Source organism: Monodelphis domestica, chromosome 1 (assembly GCF_027887165.1).
Source record: "Monodelphis domestica isolate mMonDom1 chromosome 1, mMonDom1.pri, whole genome shotgun sequence".
Classification (NCBI taxonomy): domain Eukaryota; kingdom Metazoa; phylum Chordata; class Mammalia; order Didelphimorphia; family Didelphidae; genus Monodelphis; species Monodelphis domestica.
Genome location: NC_077227.1, coordinates 257,490,451 through 257,510,397, shown reverse-complemented (window position 1 = coordinate 257,510,397; position 19,947 = coordinate 257,490,451). Strand labels below are relative to the sequence as shown.

Sequence of the window (19,947 nt, the reverse complement as noted above, 5' to 3'; positions counted from 1 at the left end):
GCCTATATAGTTGTGTTTTTTTTAAAGACTGTTAACAGATTTAACTCAAGGATGACACATTAGGTGAGACCAAAGTCTCTGAGACAAATCAAAAGAAAATCAGAAAATAGAAATCACAAAATTAAAAGAAATGTTAACTTGCTAATAAACTGGTCATGCTTGTAAACTTTTGCTTCAGTTTCTCTTTATTGCAGATTTTTATCACAACACTTTCTGGATGGGAAGCATGTCATCATGGAGAGAGTGCTGGATTGGAACATGTCCAAATTTTGCCCCTGACATTTAAAACTTAGATAAGTCAATCTTCTCAAGCCTCAGATTCCTTATATATAAAATGAAGACAGTGATACTAATAGTATCTATCTCTGAGGGATGTTGTGAGACTCATAGGACACATATGTGGACACACACACATATACACAAACACATGTAGTTCTTTGCAACATTAAAGTACTATACGAGTGTGCTATTTTTCTTACTGGTATTTGGTTCTGTGGCTGAAATCCTAACATGAGATTTGGGAAGACTTTGGGTTTGGGAATCACTTATTAAACTGGCCACATTTCTACAAAGTTAAGCCTGAGCTTCCTTGTCAAAATAATAATCACAAGAATTCTGTGAGGTATAATAAAGTATAAAACATGCTGTCACTATCTAGGGCCATAATGGCTAGAAGCATTAAGTTTTTTAAAGCACTTTACATTGGTTTGTCTAATTTTATTTCCACAACAACCTATGAGATAGGTGCTATTAGTCTACACTTTACACATGAGGAAACTATGACTGAGAGACATTATATTACTTGCCCAAGGTAATATTGCTGGAAAATGTCTGAGGCGGGATTTAGGCTGAGACCTTCCTGACTTCAAGTACAACATTCTGTTTTAGATAGTATGATGCTTAACTTCTACTTACATAAATATAAACACATACACATCGATACATATATATATATATGCATACATAGGAATTCCAAAGGTATGGATTCTATATGGAAGATGTCCTTCTTCTCAAAATACAGAATTACACCCTAATTTTACTAATTCCAGACAAAAGGTTGTGGGGGTTTTAGTGATAAGCCATTTGGTTCGCCTCATAAGCCCAAAGGAATGCCTAATTAAATACAAAAAATGGAATTTTAGAAATGTAGAATGGGAGCTAATCATGGTAACATAAGATATGACGGGTTTTATGGGGGGAAATGTAGTCATAAATATATAGTTCTAAATGCAGAAATGAAAAGTTTAAAAATATATACGTGAAAAAGGAATGGGAAATGGTTCAAAGTCAAAGAGAGCAGGATGGAGGCATAGATTAGCATCTTCCTAGAGCAGCACATCTCCAAACTTTTTTGATTATCCACCCCATCCATAAAAAAATTCATGAGGACCTCCATGTATATTTAAAAATTTTAAAGGGATAAGTATGAAAGAATTGATTTTACAATCAATAGAAATCCAAAAGAGTTAATTGAGTAGGAGAATGACATGAGTAGGCCTGAGCTTTAGGAAAATCACTTTGACAGCTATATGGAGGATTCATTACAATGGAGAAGGGTGTAAGGTGGGGAGACTTATAAGGAGGCCATTGCAGTAGTCTAGGTGAGACAATTTTAAAGGAATCAGAATGAAGTATGTTATCTACATCCAGTTAGAGAGCCGATGTACTCAAGAGAGCAGATTAAAGCAAAATTTCTATATTTCTTTTCCTTTCTTTCTTATATGCAACTAATGCAAGATTTTTTTTTTGCAAGAGTATACATGTTTGTAATGGATTTTGTTTCTTCTCAATGGGTTGGGGAGTAGGAGGATGGAGGGAGAAAATTTGGAATTGACAATAAAACTGAATTCCAAAAATAGTCTAGGTGGAGTTATGATGAGTTGAACTATGGTGGTGACTGTAGGAATAGAGAATATTTTTGCATCTATGTTCATTAAGCAGATTGGTCTGTAATTTTCTTTCTATGTTTTTGGTCTTCTGAGAATAGAGAAGACATAAAAGAGAGCTGTGGAGGTAGCAATGATAAGATATGTCAGCTGATAGGATATGTAAGGAGAGTAAGAAGTCAAAGATAACATCATGGTTGTAAAACTTGAGGGATTGGAAGGATGATGGGGCCCTTAACAGTAATAGGATAGTCACAGTTAATCTGTCACCATGCATCTATGCCTGCTTCTCCTGAGCCACTCACTTGGTTTCATTCAAAAGGAAAAAGGTATGGGGGCAATTTCCTACTCACTGGTCACTGACCTGGAAGGAGGGCTGAGGGGCCTACAAATTCCAAGGTGATATGAGGGGAAAGAATGAGTATGCAGGATGTAAGGAGAGGAAAGAGAAGAGGTGAGGGGATAATATCACAATTTTTGAAATGGCACCTGTATGGCTAATGTGTTAGGGCAGCAGCACTGCTAGAGGCCAGATAAGTAGCCTGGGGGACCTGCAGCCAGGCTCTGAAGTGGATAGGCTTAGTCTATTGCTCTGGAGAGGTGAAGAGTGTTGAGAGTTAAGGGTAGGTATTATGTTGGAAACATGTCTTAACATTGGCAGAGGGAAGGTGGTATGTGTCAACATGGACTCTAGATACCCCAAACTTGTAGCCTAGTAAGATCTGATGAACCCCAAGTTTCAGGATTAGATTGTAAGTTGGAGACTCCAAAGTTTGTACTTGTTCCAGGTTCCTATGAGAATCCACCCTGAGGGGAATCTCAGGCTAGCAGTTAAAGACTAAATAATGGACCCTATTGTATCATAGACTCTTTCCCAAGAAGACCCACACCTGGGCAGGGACCACACTTTTAATATCCATAGTAAGCAGCTCCTTCCCTTATGTCCTAGCCTCTAGCTATGATTCCTTTCTCAAGCCTGATTGTATGCTGTTAGTATAGTTTGAACACTCCCATTTTCTTTGTAGCTATAGCAATGTCAATCATCTTTCCCTGCCCCAGGATTTCCCCCAAATGGTATATACGGTCCCCAAATTCTTTTGTTCCTTGGAATTGTCCAGTCTAATGCAGTTGGCTTTCCCAGGGGTCAGTGTACAGAGCAACCAGAGTTCAATCCTCTGATTCTGTGTTGGCACATAGCATATAGCTCTGTGTAGAGGCCTACTACTTCATTGAACCCCTTTCCCTTGATTAAAAAGTGATTTTTTTACTATTTAATAGTTCTGGGTGTTTTCTAAGTCAACAGATGTAATCGACCCATCCCTTTACCCTCTAATTAGAGGTACATAATTAGTTAATTAGTCATAACATGGCTCTTTTGGGATCATGCTTGGTCTTCTCACTGTGGAGACCACTGGCTGAGGCATGAGTAGGCTGACTATTCATTCAACAAGCATTTATTAAGCCCCCATTCCATGTAAGGCACAATAAATAGAATGGTGGTCTTGGAATCAGGAATACCTGAGTTCATATCCTGCCTCACTTATAAGCTATGTGATTCCAGGCAAGTCAGTTAACATCTTTGTTTTAGTTTTCTCATCTGTAAAATAGGGATAATAATATTAACTCCCTCACAGGGTTGTTGTGAATATCCAGTGAGATAACATGTAAAATGACTTGTAAACCATAAAGTGCAAAATAAATACTAATTATTGTTATTAGTATTATTAGGTGCTGGGGCTACAAAGAAAAAGTAAACTTTATTTGAAATCAGAATGTAATGTAAAACCCAGTGGAATTGCGTGTTGGCTACAGGAGGGGAGTAGGTATGGGGGAGGAAAAGAACATGAATCTTATAACCATGGAAAAATATTCTAAACTAACTAAAAAAAAAAAAAGAAATCAGGACGTAAGCTAGAACAACTGTTTTAACTTTTCGATCTAATAAATACTAGACTGAAACCTAAATGATGGCTCCATTAATGACTAAGTGACATTAGGTATGTCTTTACTCTAAATACCTTTGTTCAAAAATTTGGAGTTAACAGTACTTAAGTCTTCCTTTGAACTCCATTTCATAGACATAGGAAAATGAATATGCAAACTGTTAAGTTTTTTTTTACAACTTGTAAAATAGAGGGCTTATATGAGTACAAAGTATTATTGTTTAAGCATTAACAAGGCTTCTATATTAAAAATCCATTGGTTTTATGTGGTGAATGTCAAGTATTCTGTTCAACTGCAAATAGAATATCCATTTGAACATAATAGCTACTCTCTATGCCATAGGATCACAGGATCTAGAGATCACCTTAAAGATCACCTGCTTGAATCACTTCATTTTATTGATCACCTTAGAATGACACAAATTATTATGTCATGTATACTGAATTTGGCTTTAGTTTCAACCCTCTCAGCAGGCCCAGGCCTGCTTTCAAGTACTGTATTCACTTTTGGCAAAGTGATCTTACTGCTGCTGGTTCAGGTCCCTATTCCTGTTCTCAATTTTCATAAACGCAGGAGTCCTTTCAACAACCCTCTGGATTCGAGTTAGAAAATCTTATTTTTCAACTGTATCCTGAAATTAAATCAAATAATTAAGGGAGGAGAAAGTATGGTATTGAGAAGCAACCCGTCATTCACTTACTGATCATCTGATTTTTTTTCATGCCTCTGCCTTAAAGGCTTATATGTAAGTGTAAAAATAATTGTTCAGCAGGACTACACATGTGTTACAAGAGTTTTGTTTTTCTTTCTTTTTCAATGGTTGGGTGTGAGGCAGGAGGAGATGGGAGGAAAGAAGGTCTTTTGAGGAAAAAAAGATGGGATGACTTCACATTTATAATTGATAGCACATTTTTTGAGATGGGAGGAAGAAAAATTGGAACTAAAATTTTTAATGAATATTAAAAATAAATGAATAAATTTATTTTAAAAAGAAAAGGATGTAACAGAGAATTATCTTCCGCAGAAAGGCTTTCCTGATCCTCTCAATTGCTAATACTTTCCCTCTTGAAGTACCTTATACTTCCTTTGGTACATTATGCAAAACTTTAATGCTTCATATATTCTTATATGGACTTGTCTTCCTTATTAGACTGTAAGCTTGTAGCAGGCAAAGACTGCTTAATTCTTTGTGATGGTATTCCTAAGGATTGGCACAGTGCCTAGCACACAGTTGGTATTTAAGAAACTGCTTGTCGAGTGCCGGCGCTTTGCGCAAGCTCCTAGACACATAGGTTAGCTAGGACTACAGCTTTGCAGAAAAGAGTTAGCTAGTGGCTGGACCTAGGGGGAGAAAGGACTTGCAAAGGTCCCCGAAATGGAAAGTCAGGGAGCGTCAATTAGATGGAGAAAGGGAAACGTAGAGTGCGAGCAGGAAGGACAGCGACTCTTGCTTGGGGATCTGGCGAATGACAGGTCAGAACTCGGACACACACACACACTTAAAAACCAAATAGCGGAATCCTCTGCCCCGAGTCCCAGCCCAGACGAGCGCTGTCCATATCCCAAGTACAAGCCGGGTCTCTAGACCAACCTCCCCGTCAGCGGACCCTTACTAGCTCCTCCTCTCACCTGGAGCCTAGGGGCCTGAGGTCGGGGCCCGTGAGAAGCGCCCCCGCCCCCTCCCCTTCTTCCCCAAGGCTCTCAATTCCCTTCCCCTCCCGGCAGCCGCAATCACTCACCGTGTCTGGGGCGCTTCCCTCCTGGAACCTCACTTGGCGACCTCCAGCAGCACGCCCGCTAGGCGCCCACCCCCCACCCCTAATTCCCCCCCTCCCCTCCCCTGTTTTCCCCTCCCTCCCTCCCCCTCGATCTCCGCTGGCCCCGCCCCCGGAGACACAGACCCCCACGCTGCCCGCGGCGGCGGCGGCGGCGGCGGTAGCGTCGGAGCACTGCGTCATCCCCCCCTCGTCCGAGTACGCGCACGTGCGTCCGTGCGCGTGCGCGTCTCGGGCGTGTGTGCGCGCGTCCCAGGCGTCCTGGGCAACTGCTCTGGACTAAGCATCTTTTGGTTTCCTTAACGACAGATTAGAGTCGAACCCGTTGAGACGCCGTGGTGGAGGTTGCCTCGGAGGCGTTGTGGGTCTAGATTTGAAGAACCAAATCAACCAACATGGCGAAGGGGAAGAAGCCGAAAGGCAAAGTTAAAAAAGGCAAAGAAAAGTAAGAAGGAGCTTGCGTGTCCCCCTTTCCCAGTCTGGCCTGTCTGTGGGGGGGGGGGGGGGGTGGGATAGGGTAAGGGCAAGGAACAAAATGGGGAAGGGAGAAAAGCTTCATTTTGAGTTTTGAGTGGGGTGTTCAGCAAACACTGGTACTTCTGATGTAAGAGCTTGCCAAGCCCTTTCCTGAGCTTCTTATAAACCTTTGGTGCCCATCTTCCACTCAACTCTCCCCTGTGACATCAAGAAGACGGAACACGGCACCTTTGAGCAGATGGGCTAAAACACTGTGGGGACAGGCCACAAACCCATCCGTGAGTTAGGGGCCATCTCTTACTAGCTCCTCCTCTCACCTGGAGCCTAGGGGCCTGAGGTCGGGGCCCGTGAGAAGCGCCCCCGCCTCCTCCCTTCTTCCCCAAGGCTCTCAATTCCCTTCCCCTCCCGGCAGCCGCATGGGAAGACTTCCCCAAGTGGAATGGTGGATGAGAACAATTTTTTTCCAAAGGCCACGAAGGAGCTGAAGTTGGCTCTGTAGACCACTTAGATTTTGGTTAGACATGGAAGATGCCAAAATCATCCACTGTATCCCAGGCTAATTTCATTCATCCTAAATGAATTGTCTTGTCACTGGATAAGAGTGAGACTGATGATTTTGTGAAACTGTGCTTCAGTTATATCCAATTCACACACAAGTCAAGATATCCTTGTGATATCATCTGTCCTCTTTGGGCAAAAGGATGAGCCACAGTTGTCACTCCAGGGATTCTAAAGTGGGATGGAGTGGAGTCCCTACACTGGGGACCTTGACACCTACTAGAAATATCAGGAAGGTGATGGATTCCTCTCCCAGATGATAAATTTTCATTTACACTTCAGAAATTAGCCATCTAGACAAATCAGCACTTGACTTATTTTGTTGACTGTGTATACTTAAGAAAGTGATTGAAAAAAAATGTTAACAATGTAAATTAAACTTAAAAGCTTGCTGTGCATACTTTTAAGTCTGGGGAGGGGTAGAATTGGTTACCAAAATACCCCAGAAGAGACAGGAAGCTGGAGGAGTTAGTCTGGTAAAGAGAGGCAAACCACAGATTTCTGATGTTTTCTATATTCATAAACTATTTTTCATAAGATGTTGGGGTATAGAGAATATACATATTCTCTAATATATATTAAAGAATCACAAAATATTAGTGCTGGAAAAGATAGTGAGAGATAAAAATTCAACTCTCTTATTTTACAAGTTTTTTACTTAGGCAACTATCAATGAAATTGATAGACCCTAAAACAATTCTTCCATTTGGACAAAGATTATTTGGCCATTTGTAGATTTATATATCTACGAATTTCTGCTATAAGTTTGGCAAAACACTTTTATCTGCATTATCACGTTTGATTCTCACATTAGTCCTGTGGGATGGATACTATTTAACATATATTTAACAGTCATTTAACAGACAAGGGCTCTCAAAGTAGGCTTGCTTAAAGTCACAGGGCTGGTAAATATCTAAAGCAGAATTCCAACAATATGAGTGGAGGACTTTATTTTGTCATTCTTACCTTCTCAAACCAGGAGCCTTCAAAAGAATTCATTATGCTGTGTCATATAACAGCATTTATTTATTTATTTTGAAATAAAAAAATTTCTGCATTGGCCATATCACCTATATTATCATATATATGATACATGCATATGTGTACACACATAATACAAACACATTTGTATATATATTTATGCATACAAACATATGCATGGATGGAATAAGCATTTATTAAATGTCTACTATTCCAGGCACTTCTAAGTGCTTTTCAAATACTATCTCATTTGATCCTTACAACTCTTTGATGACGGAGATGCTGTTATAGTATCCTTATATTTCATTTAAGGAAACTAAGACAAACACAAGTTAAGTGACTTTTATGTAGGTATGTGTTTCTGTCTGTGTATATATACCTCATTCTACACTCTTTTATTTCTCTGTCAGGAAAGAGGTTAGCATGTTTCATCATTAGTTCCCTAGAATTGTGGTCTATTATTACTCTGCAAAGAGTTGCTCAGCCTTTAAATGTTGTTTACCTTTCAAATATTGTCATTGCATAAATTGTTTTAGATCCATTCATTTCAGTCTTCATGAGTTCATACAAGTCTTTTCAGGTTCCTCTGAAATTATCCCTTTTATTATTAGTATTTCATCACATTTATTACTTGTTCAACCAATTGATGAAAGCTCCTTCAGGTTTAAATTTTTTGCCACCTCAAAAAGCTATCAGTATTTTGTACATCTTTGAGTTTATTTGACTTAGGACTGATCCCTCCCTTGACATATTCTTTCTAGTTCATCTTTCTTCTGATTTCCTCCTATTTCTCTACTGAGTAAAATGTATTTAGATACACAATTATATGTGTCTATTCTTTCATCCTTTGATCAGTTCATATTAAAATGAGGTTCCTTTCCCCATCCCTTTTTGTTTATATAGATCTTGTACTTGGGCACCCTGATTACTTGAGAGAATTTTTTCAAACTTTACTTTTGTGAAGATTGGATTTGACTCTCCTCTGATTGTAACAATGAAGGTGAAGATTTAAATTGTAACTCATGTCTATTTTTAGATTTTAATTCCCATAAGTGTAAATACCCAGTAAAAGTCAAGTATGGAGACCTGCCTATTTTTAGATTCAATCACAAAAAGTACAAACACTGTACTTAAAAGTTAAGTGTAGGGGGCAGCTGGGTAGCTCAGTGGATTGAGAGCCAGTCCTAGAGATGGGAGGTCCTAGGTTCAAATCTGGCCTCAGACACTTCCCAGTTGTGTGACCCTGGGCAAGTCACTTAACCCCCATTGCCTAGCCCTTACCACTTTTCTGCCTTGGAGTCAAGACGGAAGGTAAGGGTTTTTATAAAAAAAATAAAAAAAGTTAAGTGTAAAGATGTGCTCATTTAGATCTAATCACCAAAAGTGCAAATATCCCACTTAATCTTGAAGTGGGAGGTCTGACCCATGTGTGGGATGAATCAGAATCAGCTAACTGTCTTCTGGGCAGTCCTAGAGCAGAGCATGGGCTGTGATTGGTAGATGTGGAATTAGGGGAAATGAAGCAAGAGAAAATACCTTTAAAAGAGAGTGCTACACACAAAGTTTAAATTGCTAGAGGGCAATTCTTCATGCTTTTGAGTTGAGGCTGGTGAAGAGGGGCAGAAGGATTCGATGATTGGACAGACATATGGTGAGTGGAAAAAGCTGACTCTTAACTGCTGGCTTTTCTCTGAAGAGACTGGCCTCAGGAAAGACCTGTCCTCTTGAGAAACTGCCCAGTTCCTCTGCTTTGTTAAGGCCTGTTGAAACTAATTCTCCCTGGCCAAAGGGGCCAGGAGTAAATTACTTAGTGCTGAGGCTAGATATCTTACCTTATCCTCTCTCTGATTTCTTTCTTCACTCTTTCTACATTTTGTAAATAAATCCTAAATAAAAATCTCTTTGGAATTAATTAAATTCCTGGTGACTATACTCTTAAATAATCAAGGCCAACCCTTTAAAAATTAACCCTTTTTTCTCCCTTTACACTTTCCCATTCTCCAGTTTTTAAGTGGTCAAAGATATGAACAGTCAGTTTTCAGAAAAAGACATCTAAATTATCTAGTCATGAAAAAAATCTTCTAAATCACCAATAATTAGAGAAATGCAAATTAAAATAACTCTGAGGTGCCACCTCATACTTAATAGATTGGCTAAAAAGAACAGAAAAGGAAAATGACAAATGCTGGAGGTTGTGTGGAGAAATAGGGACACTAATGTACTGTTGCTGGAGTTGTGAAGTAGTCCAACCATTCTGGAGAACAATTTGGAACTATGCCCAAAGGACTATAAAACTGTTTATGTACCCTTTGACCCAGCAATACCACTACTAGGTTTGCATCCCAAAAAGATCAAAGGGACAAAGGGATCGAAGACAAAAGGACCTATATGTATAAAAATATTTATAACAGCTCTTTTTATGGTGGCAATGCATTGGAACTTGAGGGGATACCCATCAATTGGGTAGTAACTGAAAAAGTTGTGGTATATGATTATGAAGAATATTATTGTGCTATTGGAAATGATGAGTGTAATGGTTTCAGAAAAACCTAGGGAGACTTATAGGAACTGATGAAAAATGAAGTTAGTATAAACTAGAACATTGTACACAGTAACAGGAATATTGTAATGATGATCAGCTGTGAAAACTTTGATATTCTGATCAATACAATGAGCCAAGATATTTCCAAAAAGCTTGTGGTAAACTCTGAGGGCAGATTAAAGTATACTTTTTTTCATTTTCTTTATTTTTTGGGGGTTTTCTTGAAAGTAGGGACGTATGGAACATGGCTAATGTGGAACTATATTGTGCATGACTTCATATGCAATACTTGCTTTCTCAATGGGTATGGGAAGGGGCTGGAGAAAGAAAGGGAAGGAGAGAGTTAGAATTCAAAATGTAAAAAAATGAATGTTAAAGATAAATAAAGAAAAGAGAAGTGATAAACTTATCTTGGGAGTAGTATCTGCCCTGTGGAGTTGAAATAAAAAAAAAAAAGCAGATTTAAAGTGAAGTGCGACTAAGTCCATTTTCTCTTATTTATTTGGAGTTTCAGGGGCTTATAAGCTGTACTTTTTCTCTCTATTCTGTCATGTTGGATTTCACATTCTTTCTGCTGCCTCCTGTTAATATGCTATGTTTTCTAATCAGTGAACTAAGGATCACAGACATTAGTTGACTTGCCCAAGATCATATAGATAGTGTCTGTTAAATCTATAGGACAGTGATGGCGAACCTTTCCCCCATCCTACCCCCTAGATCAGTGGTTCTCAACCTTTCTAATGCTGTGACCCCGCAATACAGTTCCTCATGTTGCAGTGACCCCAAACCAAAAAATTATTTTGGTGGCTACTTCAAAACTGTAACTTTGCTACAGTTATGATTCGGAATGTAAATACCTGATATGCATTATGTATTCTCATTGCTACAAATTGAGAGGTTGAGAACTGTTGCCCTAGATCAAGTGCCATGCCCCCCCCTCCCCCCCCTCCCCCAAATATATAGGGGAAGGAGAAAGAGCTCCTATTGGGCTGCTGGGGCAAAGGGGTGGGAGAAGTGAATGTAGAGAAGGGGAGGGGAATGGCCTGAGTGCTCTGTTCTCCTCCAGCTCTTCCACCTATGAGCCGCCCACAAGAGGCTCACCTTAACACTGTGTGCTCCCATTGGGCAGCTGGGCAGAGGGGCAGGACATGTGAAAAAATATCATCAGGTGAGGTGGAGAGGGGGAGGAGAGCAGATCTGCCTGAGTCACTCTACCTTTCTAGTAATGCCTACAGAAAACACTCTGCATGCCATCTTTGGGCATCATCACTGCTATAGGGTATCTCCATACAGATAGAACCATAAGAATTGATTAGTGAAGAAAAGAATGAAAAAGGTTTGAATATATGACTTGTTGGTCAACATTCTTATATATTTGTACTATTTCAATTAAATTATGGTAAACCTTTGATAATATAAATGCAAGTTAAAAATTATAATACATTTAATTTACTTGGTAACATTTTATATGGGGATGGTGAGAAAGAAAAGAAGAGTCAAAGATAGTCTCAAACTGAATTTGTTAACTTTGAGAGTAGCTCATAGAAATAAAAAGAAGGTAGGAGAATAAGATAGTTTTGAAGAGAAGATTATGAGTTTGGTTTATGACAGGTTGAGTTTGAGATGGCCTTATGTCATCCAAGCAGTCATTAGCAGGCATTTGAAAGGTGGACTAAGGTTTCAGAAGTTCCAACCTGGAGATCTAGATCAAGAATCAGTTATAAAGCAGAGATAGTAGGGGCAGCTTCGCTATCTCAGGAGCAGCCAGTAACCACAGTGATGTGTAATTAAATTACAATAATACTAAAGTGAACAATGTGTAATTATAATGACTAAGATTGGCCCTAGAGAAGAATTGAAAAAAATATACCAATTCCCTTTCTTTCCAAAGGTTAAAGACTGGCTGTGGAATCTTGTATGTATCAGTATATCAAAGCACTATCTGGAGAAACAAAGCCAAAAAAGAAATAGTTATGACCCTTAGTAAACTTATATTCTATTAGGCTGGCAGAATGATAAGTATATATACGAGGTATGCAATGCACCACATATCCATAAATAAGTATATATAGGATATATACAAAATAAATGTCAGTTTTTGGAAGAAGGCCACCAGTAGCAGGTATATTGGGAAAAGCTTCCTGTAAAAAGTCTCTCTCTTGAGCAGAGTTTTTTTTTTTTTAAACCCTTACCTTCCGTCTTAGAATCAATATTGTGTATTGGTTCTAAGGCAGAAGAGCAGTAAGGGCTAGGCAATGGGGGCTAAGTGATTTGTCCAGGGTCACACAGCTAGGAAGTGTCTGAGGTCATATTTGAACCCAGGACCTCCCTTTCTATGCCTGGCTCTCAGTCCACTGAGCTACCCAGCTGCCCCCTCTTGAGCAGAGTTTTGAAGGAAATGAGTAATTATGAGGGATGGAACTTATATCGGAGAACATTTCAGACATGGAGAAAGGTCAGTATAAAAAGCATGGAAACAGATGTGGGGAAATGTTGCATGTGAGAAACAGCAAGATGGCCAGTTTAGGGTGTATAGTTTGGTAATGGAAGTAGCATATACACTACAATTGAAAAGGAAGGTAGAAGCCAGGTCATGAAGGGCTTTAGAAGATAAATAGAGGAGCTTCTATTTGATCTGAGAGACAACAGGGAGTCACTGGAGTTTATTGAGTGTAGAAATAATATGGTCTGATCTGAGTGATTTGAGGAAGACCATAGGAACTTCTAATAGTCCAATCATGAAGAGATGAAATATTGAACTAGGATATTAGCTAAATGACTGGGAGAGTCTTTGGGTGGATAAAAGAGATAATATGGAGGTAGCAATGACAAGATTTGGCTACCAGTTGAGGAGGCAAGGATGACATCAAGATTATGAACCTGGGTGACAAGAACAATAGTGTTCTGATGAAAAATAAGAAATAAGAAAGGGACAGAGTATGATGAATTCTGTTTTGGATATACTGAGTATGAGATGCCTATGGGATATTCAGTTTGAAATATCACAGGCAGTTGAAGATATTGGATTGGAACTCAAAATATAGGGCACAATATGTAGGAAAATTATGATGTTCCTGGAAATCCAGGGGAGTTTTAATAGCTAGTATTTATATAGCACTTTAAGATTTGCAAAGGTCTTTACATGTTATCTTGTTGGATTCTCAATTTTGGGAGATAGGTACTATTATTCCCGTTTTATGAAAGAAGATACTGAGGCTGAGAGAGGCTAAATAGCATGCCAAAGGTTATTTAGAAAACGAGGGAGGATTTAAAGTCATATTTTCCTGACTACAAATCTAATACTCAATGCACCATACCATTTAACAGAATTTGAGGAAGATGGGTAAAAATATCAAGTATTATAGATGTTGTAAGTAAATCACAGAAGATAAGGACTAATAAATTTGGTAATTAATATTAATGAATCACCTTCAAGAGCAATTTCAGTTGAATGATAGGACAGAAATAAGGGATTAAGGAAGTGGGTGGATGGAAAATTGAAGGAGAGCCCCTCTCATGTCTCCAGGGCCTCATGAGGTAATTCTCTTTGGGGAGAGAGTTCCTAATTATGTCAATTTGGGGCTAAGAGAATATGAGATCTTGCAGCTGAGCAAAGTTTGGAGTCACTGAGATGGGTGGAAAAACAGCAGAGACTGAGACTAGAGGTCTAAACAGACAGAAGAAAGGCCAGAGATCAGCACCCAGAGAGCAGGAGAAGACATGTCTTCTGGCTGGGGAGGTAGGCAGTTGAGGATGTCTTTCTTCCTTCTTGTATCTGTCTCTTCTTCTGCTGAGTCAGAGATCCACCCCCAACCCCCTGAGTTTTCTACTTCCTTTTCCAACTCTTTCACTGTGACATGTTCTTATTTGTTTATTTATTTCTTATATTTTAAACCCTTACCTTCTATTTTGGAGTCAATGTATTAGTTCCAAGCCAGAAGAGTGGTAAGGGCTAGGCGATGGGGGTCAAGTGACTTGTCCAGGGTCACACAGCTAGAATGTGTCTGAGGCTGGATTTGAACCCAGGACCTCCCATCTCTGGGCCTGGCTTTCAATCCATTGAGCCACCCAGCTGCTCCCTTCTTATTTGTTTAGTCAATAATCTGTCCTCCATTGTTTTGATATGTATTTATCTTATAAGTTTCATAGTTTTCCCAAAGGCAGAATTAAGGCAGTCTTGGACTTGTTTTCTGCCTGCCCCTGATACCATAAGCCTATATTTCATTTCATTTCATTTCTTTTGGTTATGATCACCTGATGTGGCTCTATGGGAGAACCTGGTGGACCTCTGAGGCTAAGCAGCTTTCTTCCCTTCTCCATCAAAAAAGAAATAGAGAAAGAAGTTTAGGTGAATTGGCAGGGAAGTTTCTAGAGAAGATGGCCTAACAGGTAGAAATGATGTGGTCTCTGACTTTTTTAATTATACCCCTTTCTGGGTGGGAGGAGTTGCAGTAAGGCAGATAGCAGCATTCTACAGGAACTGCTGGAACGACAGAAGGAAAGTTATGGGGCATGGTAGTTTTGGTAGTTTTCAGAGATAGCCAAGATGGTCTAGGACAGACTTGGAGTCTGTGAACTTGTTTTTACAAATATTTTTATCATTATTTCAATATAATGGTCTTCTTTGTAATCTTACATATTTTATTTTGTGCATATGATAATAGCTAATATTTATATAACACTACATGCCAGGCATTATACTAAGCATTTTTAATTTAAATTTCATTTGTTTTTACAATTTTTATCTCATTTGATACTCACAAAAATCCTGACAGGTAGATCTTTTATGCCTATTTTAAAGATGAGGAAACGGAGGCAAGTAGGGATTAAGTGATTTATCTAGGAGCAGCAGCTCTAAGTGTCTGTGGCTGGATTTTAACTCAGTTCTTCCTGAATCCTGGCCTAGCATTCTGCCCACTGTACCACCTTGCTATCCCAAATAATAAAAACTCACAATAATAAAACATTATTCTGGAAAGGGATCCATGGGTTACACCAAGTTGCCCATGATACTTAAGATGATACTTGATGATACTTAAGAATCTCAAGAATGCCCTTACAATGAATTTGTTGTAGAATCAGCTACTTTCCTCAGAAATCCTGAATTGGGGACTGTAGAAAGTAAGTATAGGGGCTTTTCCAGGGTTATGAAGTAGTAAGGTGAGAAAGATGAAAAGTAAAGGGAGAGAGAAATTCTGAGGTATACAAGGAAATCAATGAATTGGCTAACCAGGTTTTTATTTTATTTGGTCATTTTCCAACATTATTCATTAGAAACAAAGATCACCTCCCCCCCCCCCCCCCCCCATTGGCGATGCGCAATTCCTCTGGGTATCACATGCTTCCTCAACCCCAGCCCATTTCCATGCTATTGGGCTAACCAGGTTTTAGGATAGGGAAGGGTAGAGGGACTGGAGTTCCATTTCCCTTTTAATTCTTTCTTTCTAGAAATAACTCCCTTGTTTCTTTCATTTTTCTTTTTCTGTGAATGCATGCTGTTTTCAGTCATTTTCAGAGTCTAGTGATCTGTAAACTTTTGAGCTTTTGGATACTTAGATGTTAGTGGATTATACTAGCCAAATGAGATTTTAAAAAAATTATTCCCTACAGAGGAAAATATAATAATTATGACAATATTCTTCTCATTCAGGAAGCTAACAAAGAAGGAGGAATCGGACATAGAGAGAGCCAGGGCTAATGCTGCCCTTTGGGAGGCCAGATTGGAAGTCTCAGAGATATCCCGGGATGGATATCGTGAGGCTGTGCGGAGATTGGCACAGTGCAATGAGGACTTAAAGAGGCAACAGTACAGAATGGAGAAGGATATAATGTCAGTGCTAAGTTATGTGAAGAAGCAGGATTCAGAAAAAGACGTTTTGGTATGGAAGAAATATCTTGAATCTTATTTTACTACTTTTGCTGGTGGGCTAACTAACTTGCATTTGCTAAAGGGCTCTTCATGGGATATACAAACAAAACTCAGATACCATTTACCAGATAACTTTTACCTTATTTCCTGACTCCTTAGTACTTTCTTCCCTCTTATGAAGTATGCCAAAAGCACTTGTTTGATATTTCACAGTGACAAATTCTGAAAAATTATAATTTTGCTTGTTTGTGTAATTTCCCTTGAATCTTCCTATATAATAACCATTCTCCACTCCATTTATGGTTGGGGAAATTGAGAAATCCTTTAATATTCTTCTGTTTTGAAGTATCAAATACAGATTTGGGTCCTATCATTCTTAATCTTTGTTTACATAATTTGTGAGCATACATTTCTGTTTTGCAAAACCTAGAGTAAAAGCTCTCAAAATCAAGAACCAAGTATCTGTTCCACACTTTCAAGGGCATCTTATAATGTTTTGGAGGAAGGCCCTAAATCCTAAAAACATCTTGAAATATAGGGATAAATATAGAATAGCACAACATTTTTGTCCACTGTTGGGAAAAGAAGCCTTTTTTGTGCCTATGTGCTACAAATGTCAATTTGTAATGAAAGTATTAGTAGAATAAAGGAGTTTAGAGAGAATTACAAAATTGAAGCTAAATACTATTTGCTAAATTATTTATTTAGTTAGCAACTATAATGTGTATATTGGACATTTCCAAAGAACACAGAATTTGTTTGATTCCAAAGTGAAATTTTAGATTAGCTATACACTAATTTCTAAAATTCTTGCAAACACTTTGGATCTTGCAAAACCTTTCTATAATAATTGGGTATTTGTTTATACCTATCAGTACCAGGCATGTTCCTATTTCCTTTTCTGTATCATTAGCTCTATAAAACAAAAACATCCTTATTTAGCAGATGTACCAACTTTTCCCATATAGATCTCCATGAAGACAGAAGAAACAAAGACTAGAAAGAAAAAGCAGAGTACAATATATTGCATTCATCAATGATTAACTAATCTTTCTCTAGACTTATTGATGGTGGTTCCATTATATTCTAGTCATATCTTTTCAATAATCCAGAGAAAATTAGTAGATTTTCCTGAGAGTTAGCTTCTAATAGTTAGATATGAACTATGAAAATAGAGAAATATGTCTCCCTTAAATGTAGGGGGGGAAAAAACTCTAAATTTTTCTGTAGCCCTTGAATATATTACTGTATTATATTGTAGTAAAATATAAAAAAGTTTTAAGAGCTACAGAAAAATGTAGAATTTGGTTTTTTTCACTGTATTATAGAGCAATAAAATATTAAATGGGCAGATAAGTAGTAAATTGGGTAAAATACCAGCCCTGGAGTCAGGCTGTGTGACCCTGGGCAAGTCACTTAACCCTATTTGTGTCAGTTTCCTCATCTGTAAAATAAGCCTGAAAGTAAATGGCAAACTGCTCCAGTATCTTTGCCAAGAAACCTGAAATAGGGTGGTCTTAAAAGTTTGGATACACTGAAAAAGAATTTTTAAAAAATATAAGATGATAGTTGAATCATTAGAAAAGGTAACTTTTTTCTTTTCTTTTTCAATGAACAAAAATCTATTTTTTCTTTTTGCCATTTTTTTTACAAAAAAGAAAGAAGAAAAAATAAAACCCTTGTAACAAACATGCATAGTTAAGTAAAACAAATTCTCTCATTTGCCATGTCCAAAAATATAAGTCTCAGTTTTTACATTGAGTCTGTCTTCTCTGTGAGGAGGTCAGTCACATGCTTCATCATAAGCCCTCTGCTATTGTTCTTGGTCATTGTAGTGAGCAGAATACTGGAGACTTTCAAAGTTTGTTTGTCTTTACAGTGTTATTGTATAAATTGTTTTCCTGGTTTTGCTCACCTCACTTTTCATCAACACAAGTCAGTCTGCCCAGATTTTCTTTTTTCAAACCATCTCTTTCACCATTATGTTTATATATATAGTATTATAATTTCTTTAGCCATTCCCTAAATGATGGATACCCTCTTAGTTATTAGTTCTTTGACTACAAAAAAGAGCTGTTATAAATATTTTGTAGTTATCGGTCCTTTCTCTCTATATCTAGTATAGCAGTATTGGAGGTTCAAAGGCCATGTACACTTTGCTGACTTTTGGGTCACAAAATGGGACATGCTGCTTTTCAGAACAGCCACTTAAAGTGCCTCTATCTTGGAAATGAAACCTTTATCAGAAAAACTTGCTGCAAAGATTTTTTTCCAGTTAATTGGGATAATTAGGTTAACTAACCCTTTTAATATTAGTTGGGTTTTTTGTGCGAAATTTCTTAAATTTCCTGCATTTAAAATTATCCTTTTTCTTCTGTGGTTGTTCATGAACTTCAAGAGTTAACTTTTGCAGAATATGCATAAAAAGCTACATTGAAACTATAAAAACCCCAGGATTTCCTAAATGTCATAGCTATTTTTTAGAAGCCATTCTTAATTATATAATTTCCTGGATTTTCCTTAAATTAGTATACCAAATTGGATGGATTGAATAGGAAACTGTGAGGCTTGCTGGTAGTCAAAACTATTTACATATTACTTAAACATTATTTACTTATTAAAATACAGATTCCTTTTTGAAATACATAACTTTGGGACATTGGGTTTTCTTCATATACTTCAACCAAAACAACCAAATGCAATAGATTGAATGTAGAGGCAAATATAAGGATCCAGTTATCTTTTTTAAAGTCAGACTTTAAAGAAATTTGCAAAAATACATAAACAGTGCCATTGTTTTCACCAAATTAGTTTTGTTTTAGAAAGTATAGTTATTTTTCACTAAAATAATTAATTAATAAATATTTTAAATTCTTATTTTAAATTTCTAATACTATAAATCTTAATAGTTATAACACTTTTGGACCGTCAGTAATTTTTGAGAGTGCAAAGGGGTACAAATTTTGGTATATGATGGTGATGGAATACTATTGTGCTATAAGGAATGGTGAACAGGATGTTTCAGAAAGAGCTGGAAAGACCTTTATGAACTGATGAGGAATAAAGTAAACAGAACCAAGAAAACACTATGCACAGTAACATCGATATTGTGGGGTGATTAAATTGAGAGACTTAGCTACTCTCAGCAATGCAATGATCCAGGACAATTCTGAAGGATTTAGGACAAAGACTACTAACCATCTCCAATGAAAGAATTGTTGGAGTTGAAATACAGATCAAAGCATAGGATTTTTCACTTTAGTTTATTTTTTGCTTATTTGGGGGTTTTGTTTTTATATGACTATTCTCGTACAACAATGAACAATATGGAAGTATGTTTTGTGTGATAATACATGTATAGTCCAGATCAAGTTACTTGCAATCTCTAGGAAGGGGGAAGGAAGGGAGGGGGGGAAACTATTTGGATCTTATAACTTCAGAAGACATGTGGAAAATTGTTATTACATGTCTTTGGGAAAATAAAATATCTTAAACAAAAAAAAGTGTAAATGAATCCTGAGACCAAAAGTTTGAAAACTGCCACTTTAAAACATGTTTCATATGAACTTTTCACACTCTTCTTTCCTCAAATTCTATCTCTTTATTTTGGCTTTCTTTTGGTTCCATAACCTCTTCAGACCTATACTAAAATACTGTATATGTTAAAGCTTAGGATAGGAATGGGTCACAAAAACCTCATTTTCTGAAGTGTCACTGTGGCCATTAGGTCCACTTCCCACCTGCTATTTCTCCATTGGCCTTGATGGGAGAAAATTTTCAAAACTTTTTTGGGTTAGAGATAAGAAGACATGACCATGGGGAGGATTTGTTTATTTTTTTTATCCTTTTCCAGTGACTTAATGGCTTAGGCTACAAGGTTGGAGTACAGCATAGAGCATTTTCTTTCCTTTCATA

General features: G+C 37.7%; 2 protein-coding genes across 6 annotated transcripts in view; one reads left to right on the top strand and one right to left on the bottom strand.

Annotated features, from left to right (window-relative positions):
- The window catches only part of ENTPD5 (ectonucleoside triphosphate diphosphohydrolase 5 (inactive)), a 38,160-nt gene extending 32,488 nt beyond the window's left edge, over window positions 1–5,672 (bottom strand). The window contains exon 1 of one of the 3 annotated variants that reach the window (XM_007472845.3): window positions 5,570–5,672. The gene's annotated coding sequence lies outside the window, so the exon portion shown is untranslated. The remainder of the gene's footprint in view (window positions 1–5,569) is intronic. The other 2 variants (XM_007472844.3, XM_007472836.3) reach the window with 2 other exon arrangements.
- Window positions 5,673–5,829: 157 nt separating this feature from the next.
- Window positions 5,830–19,947, top strand: part of BBOF1 (basal body orientation factor 1) — a 106,234-nt gene continuing 92,116 nt past the window's right edge. For 2 of the 3 annotated variants that reach the window (XM_056820874.1, XM_016433053.2), the window contains exons 1-2: window positions 5,830–6,050; window positions 15,814–16,042. In XM_056820874.1, the coding sequence (XP_056676852.1) occupies window positions 6,001–6,050; window positions 15,814–16,042 (279 nt within the window). In that variant the 5' untranslated portion in view covers window positions 5,830–6,000. Of the gene's footprint in view, window positions 6,051–7,752; window positions 8,622–15,813; window positions 16,043–19,947 lie in introns of those variants that run through there. The other variant, XM_056820875.1, reaches the window with a different exon arrangement.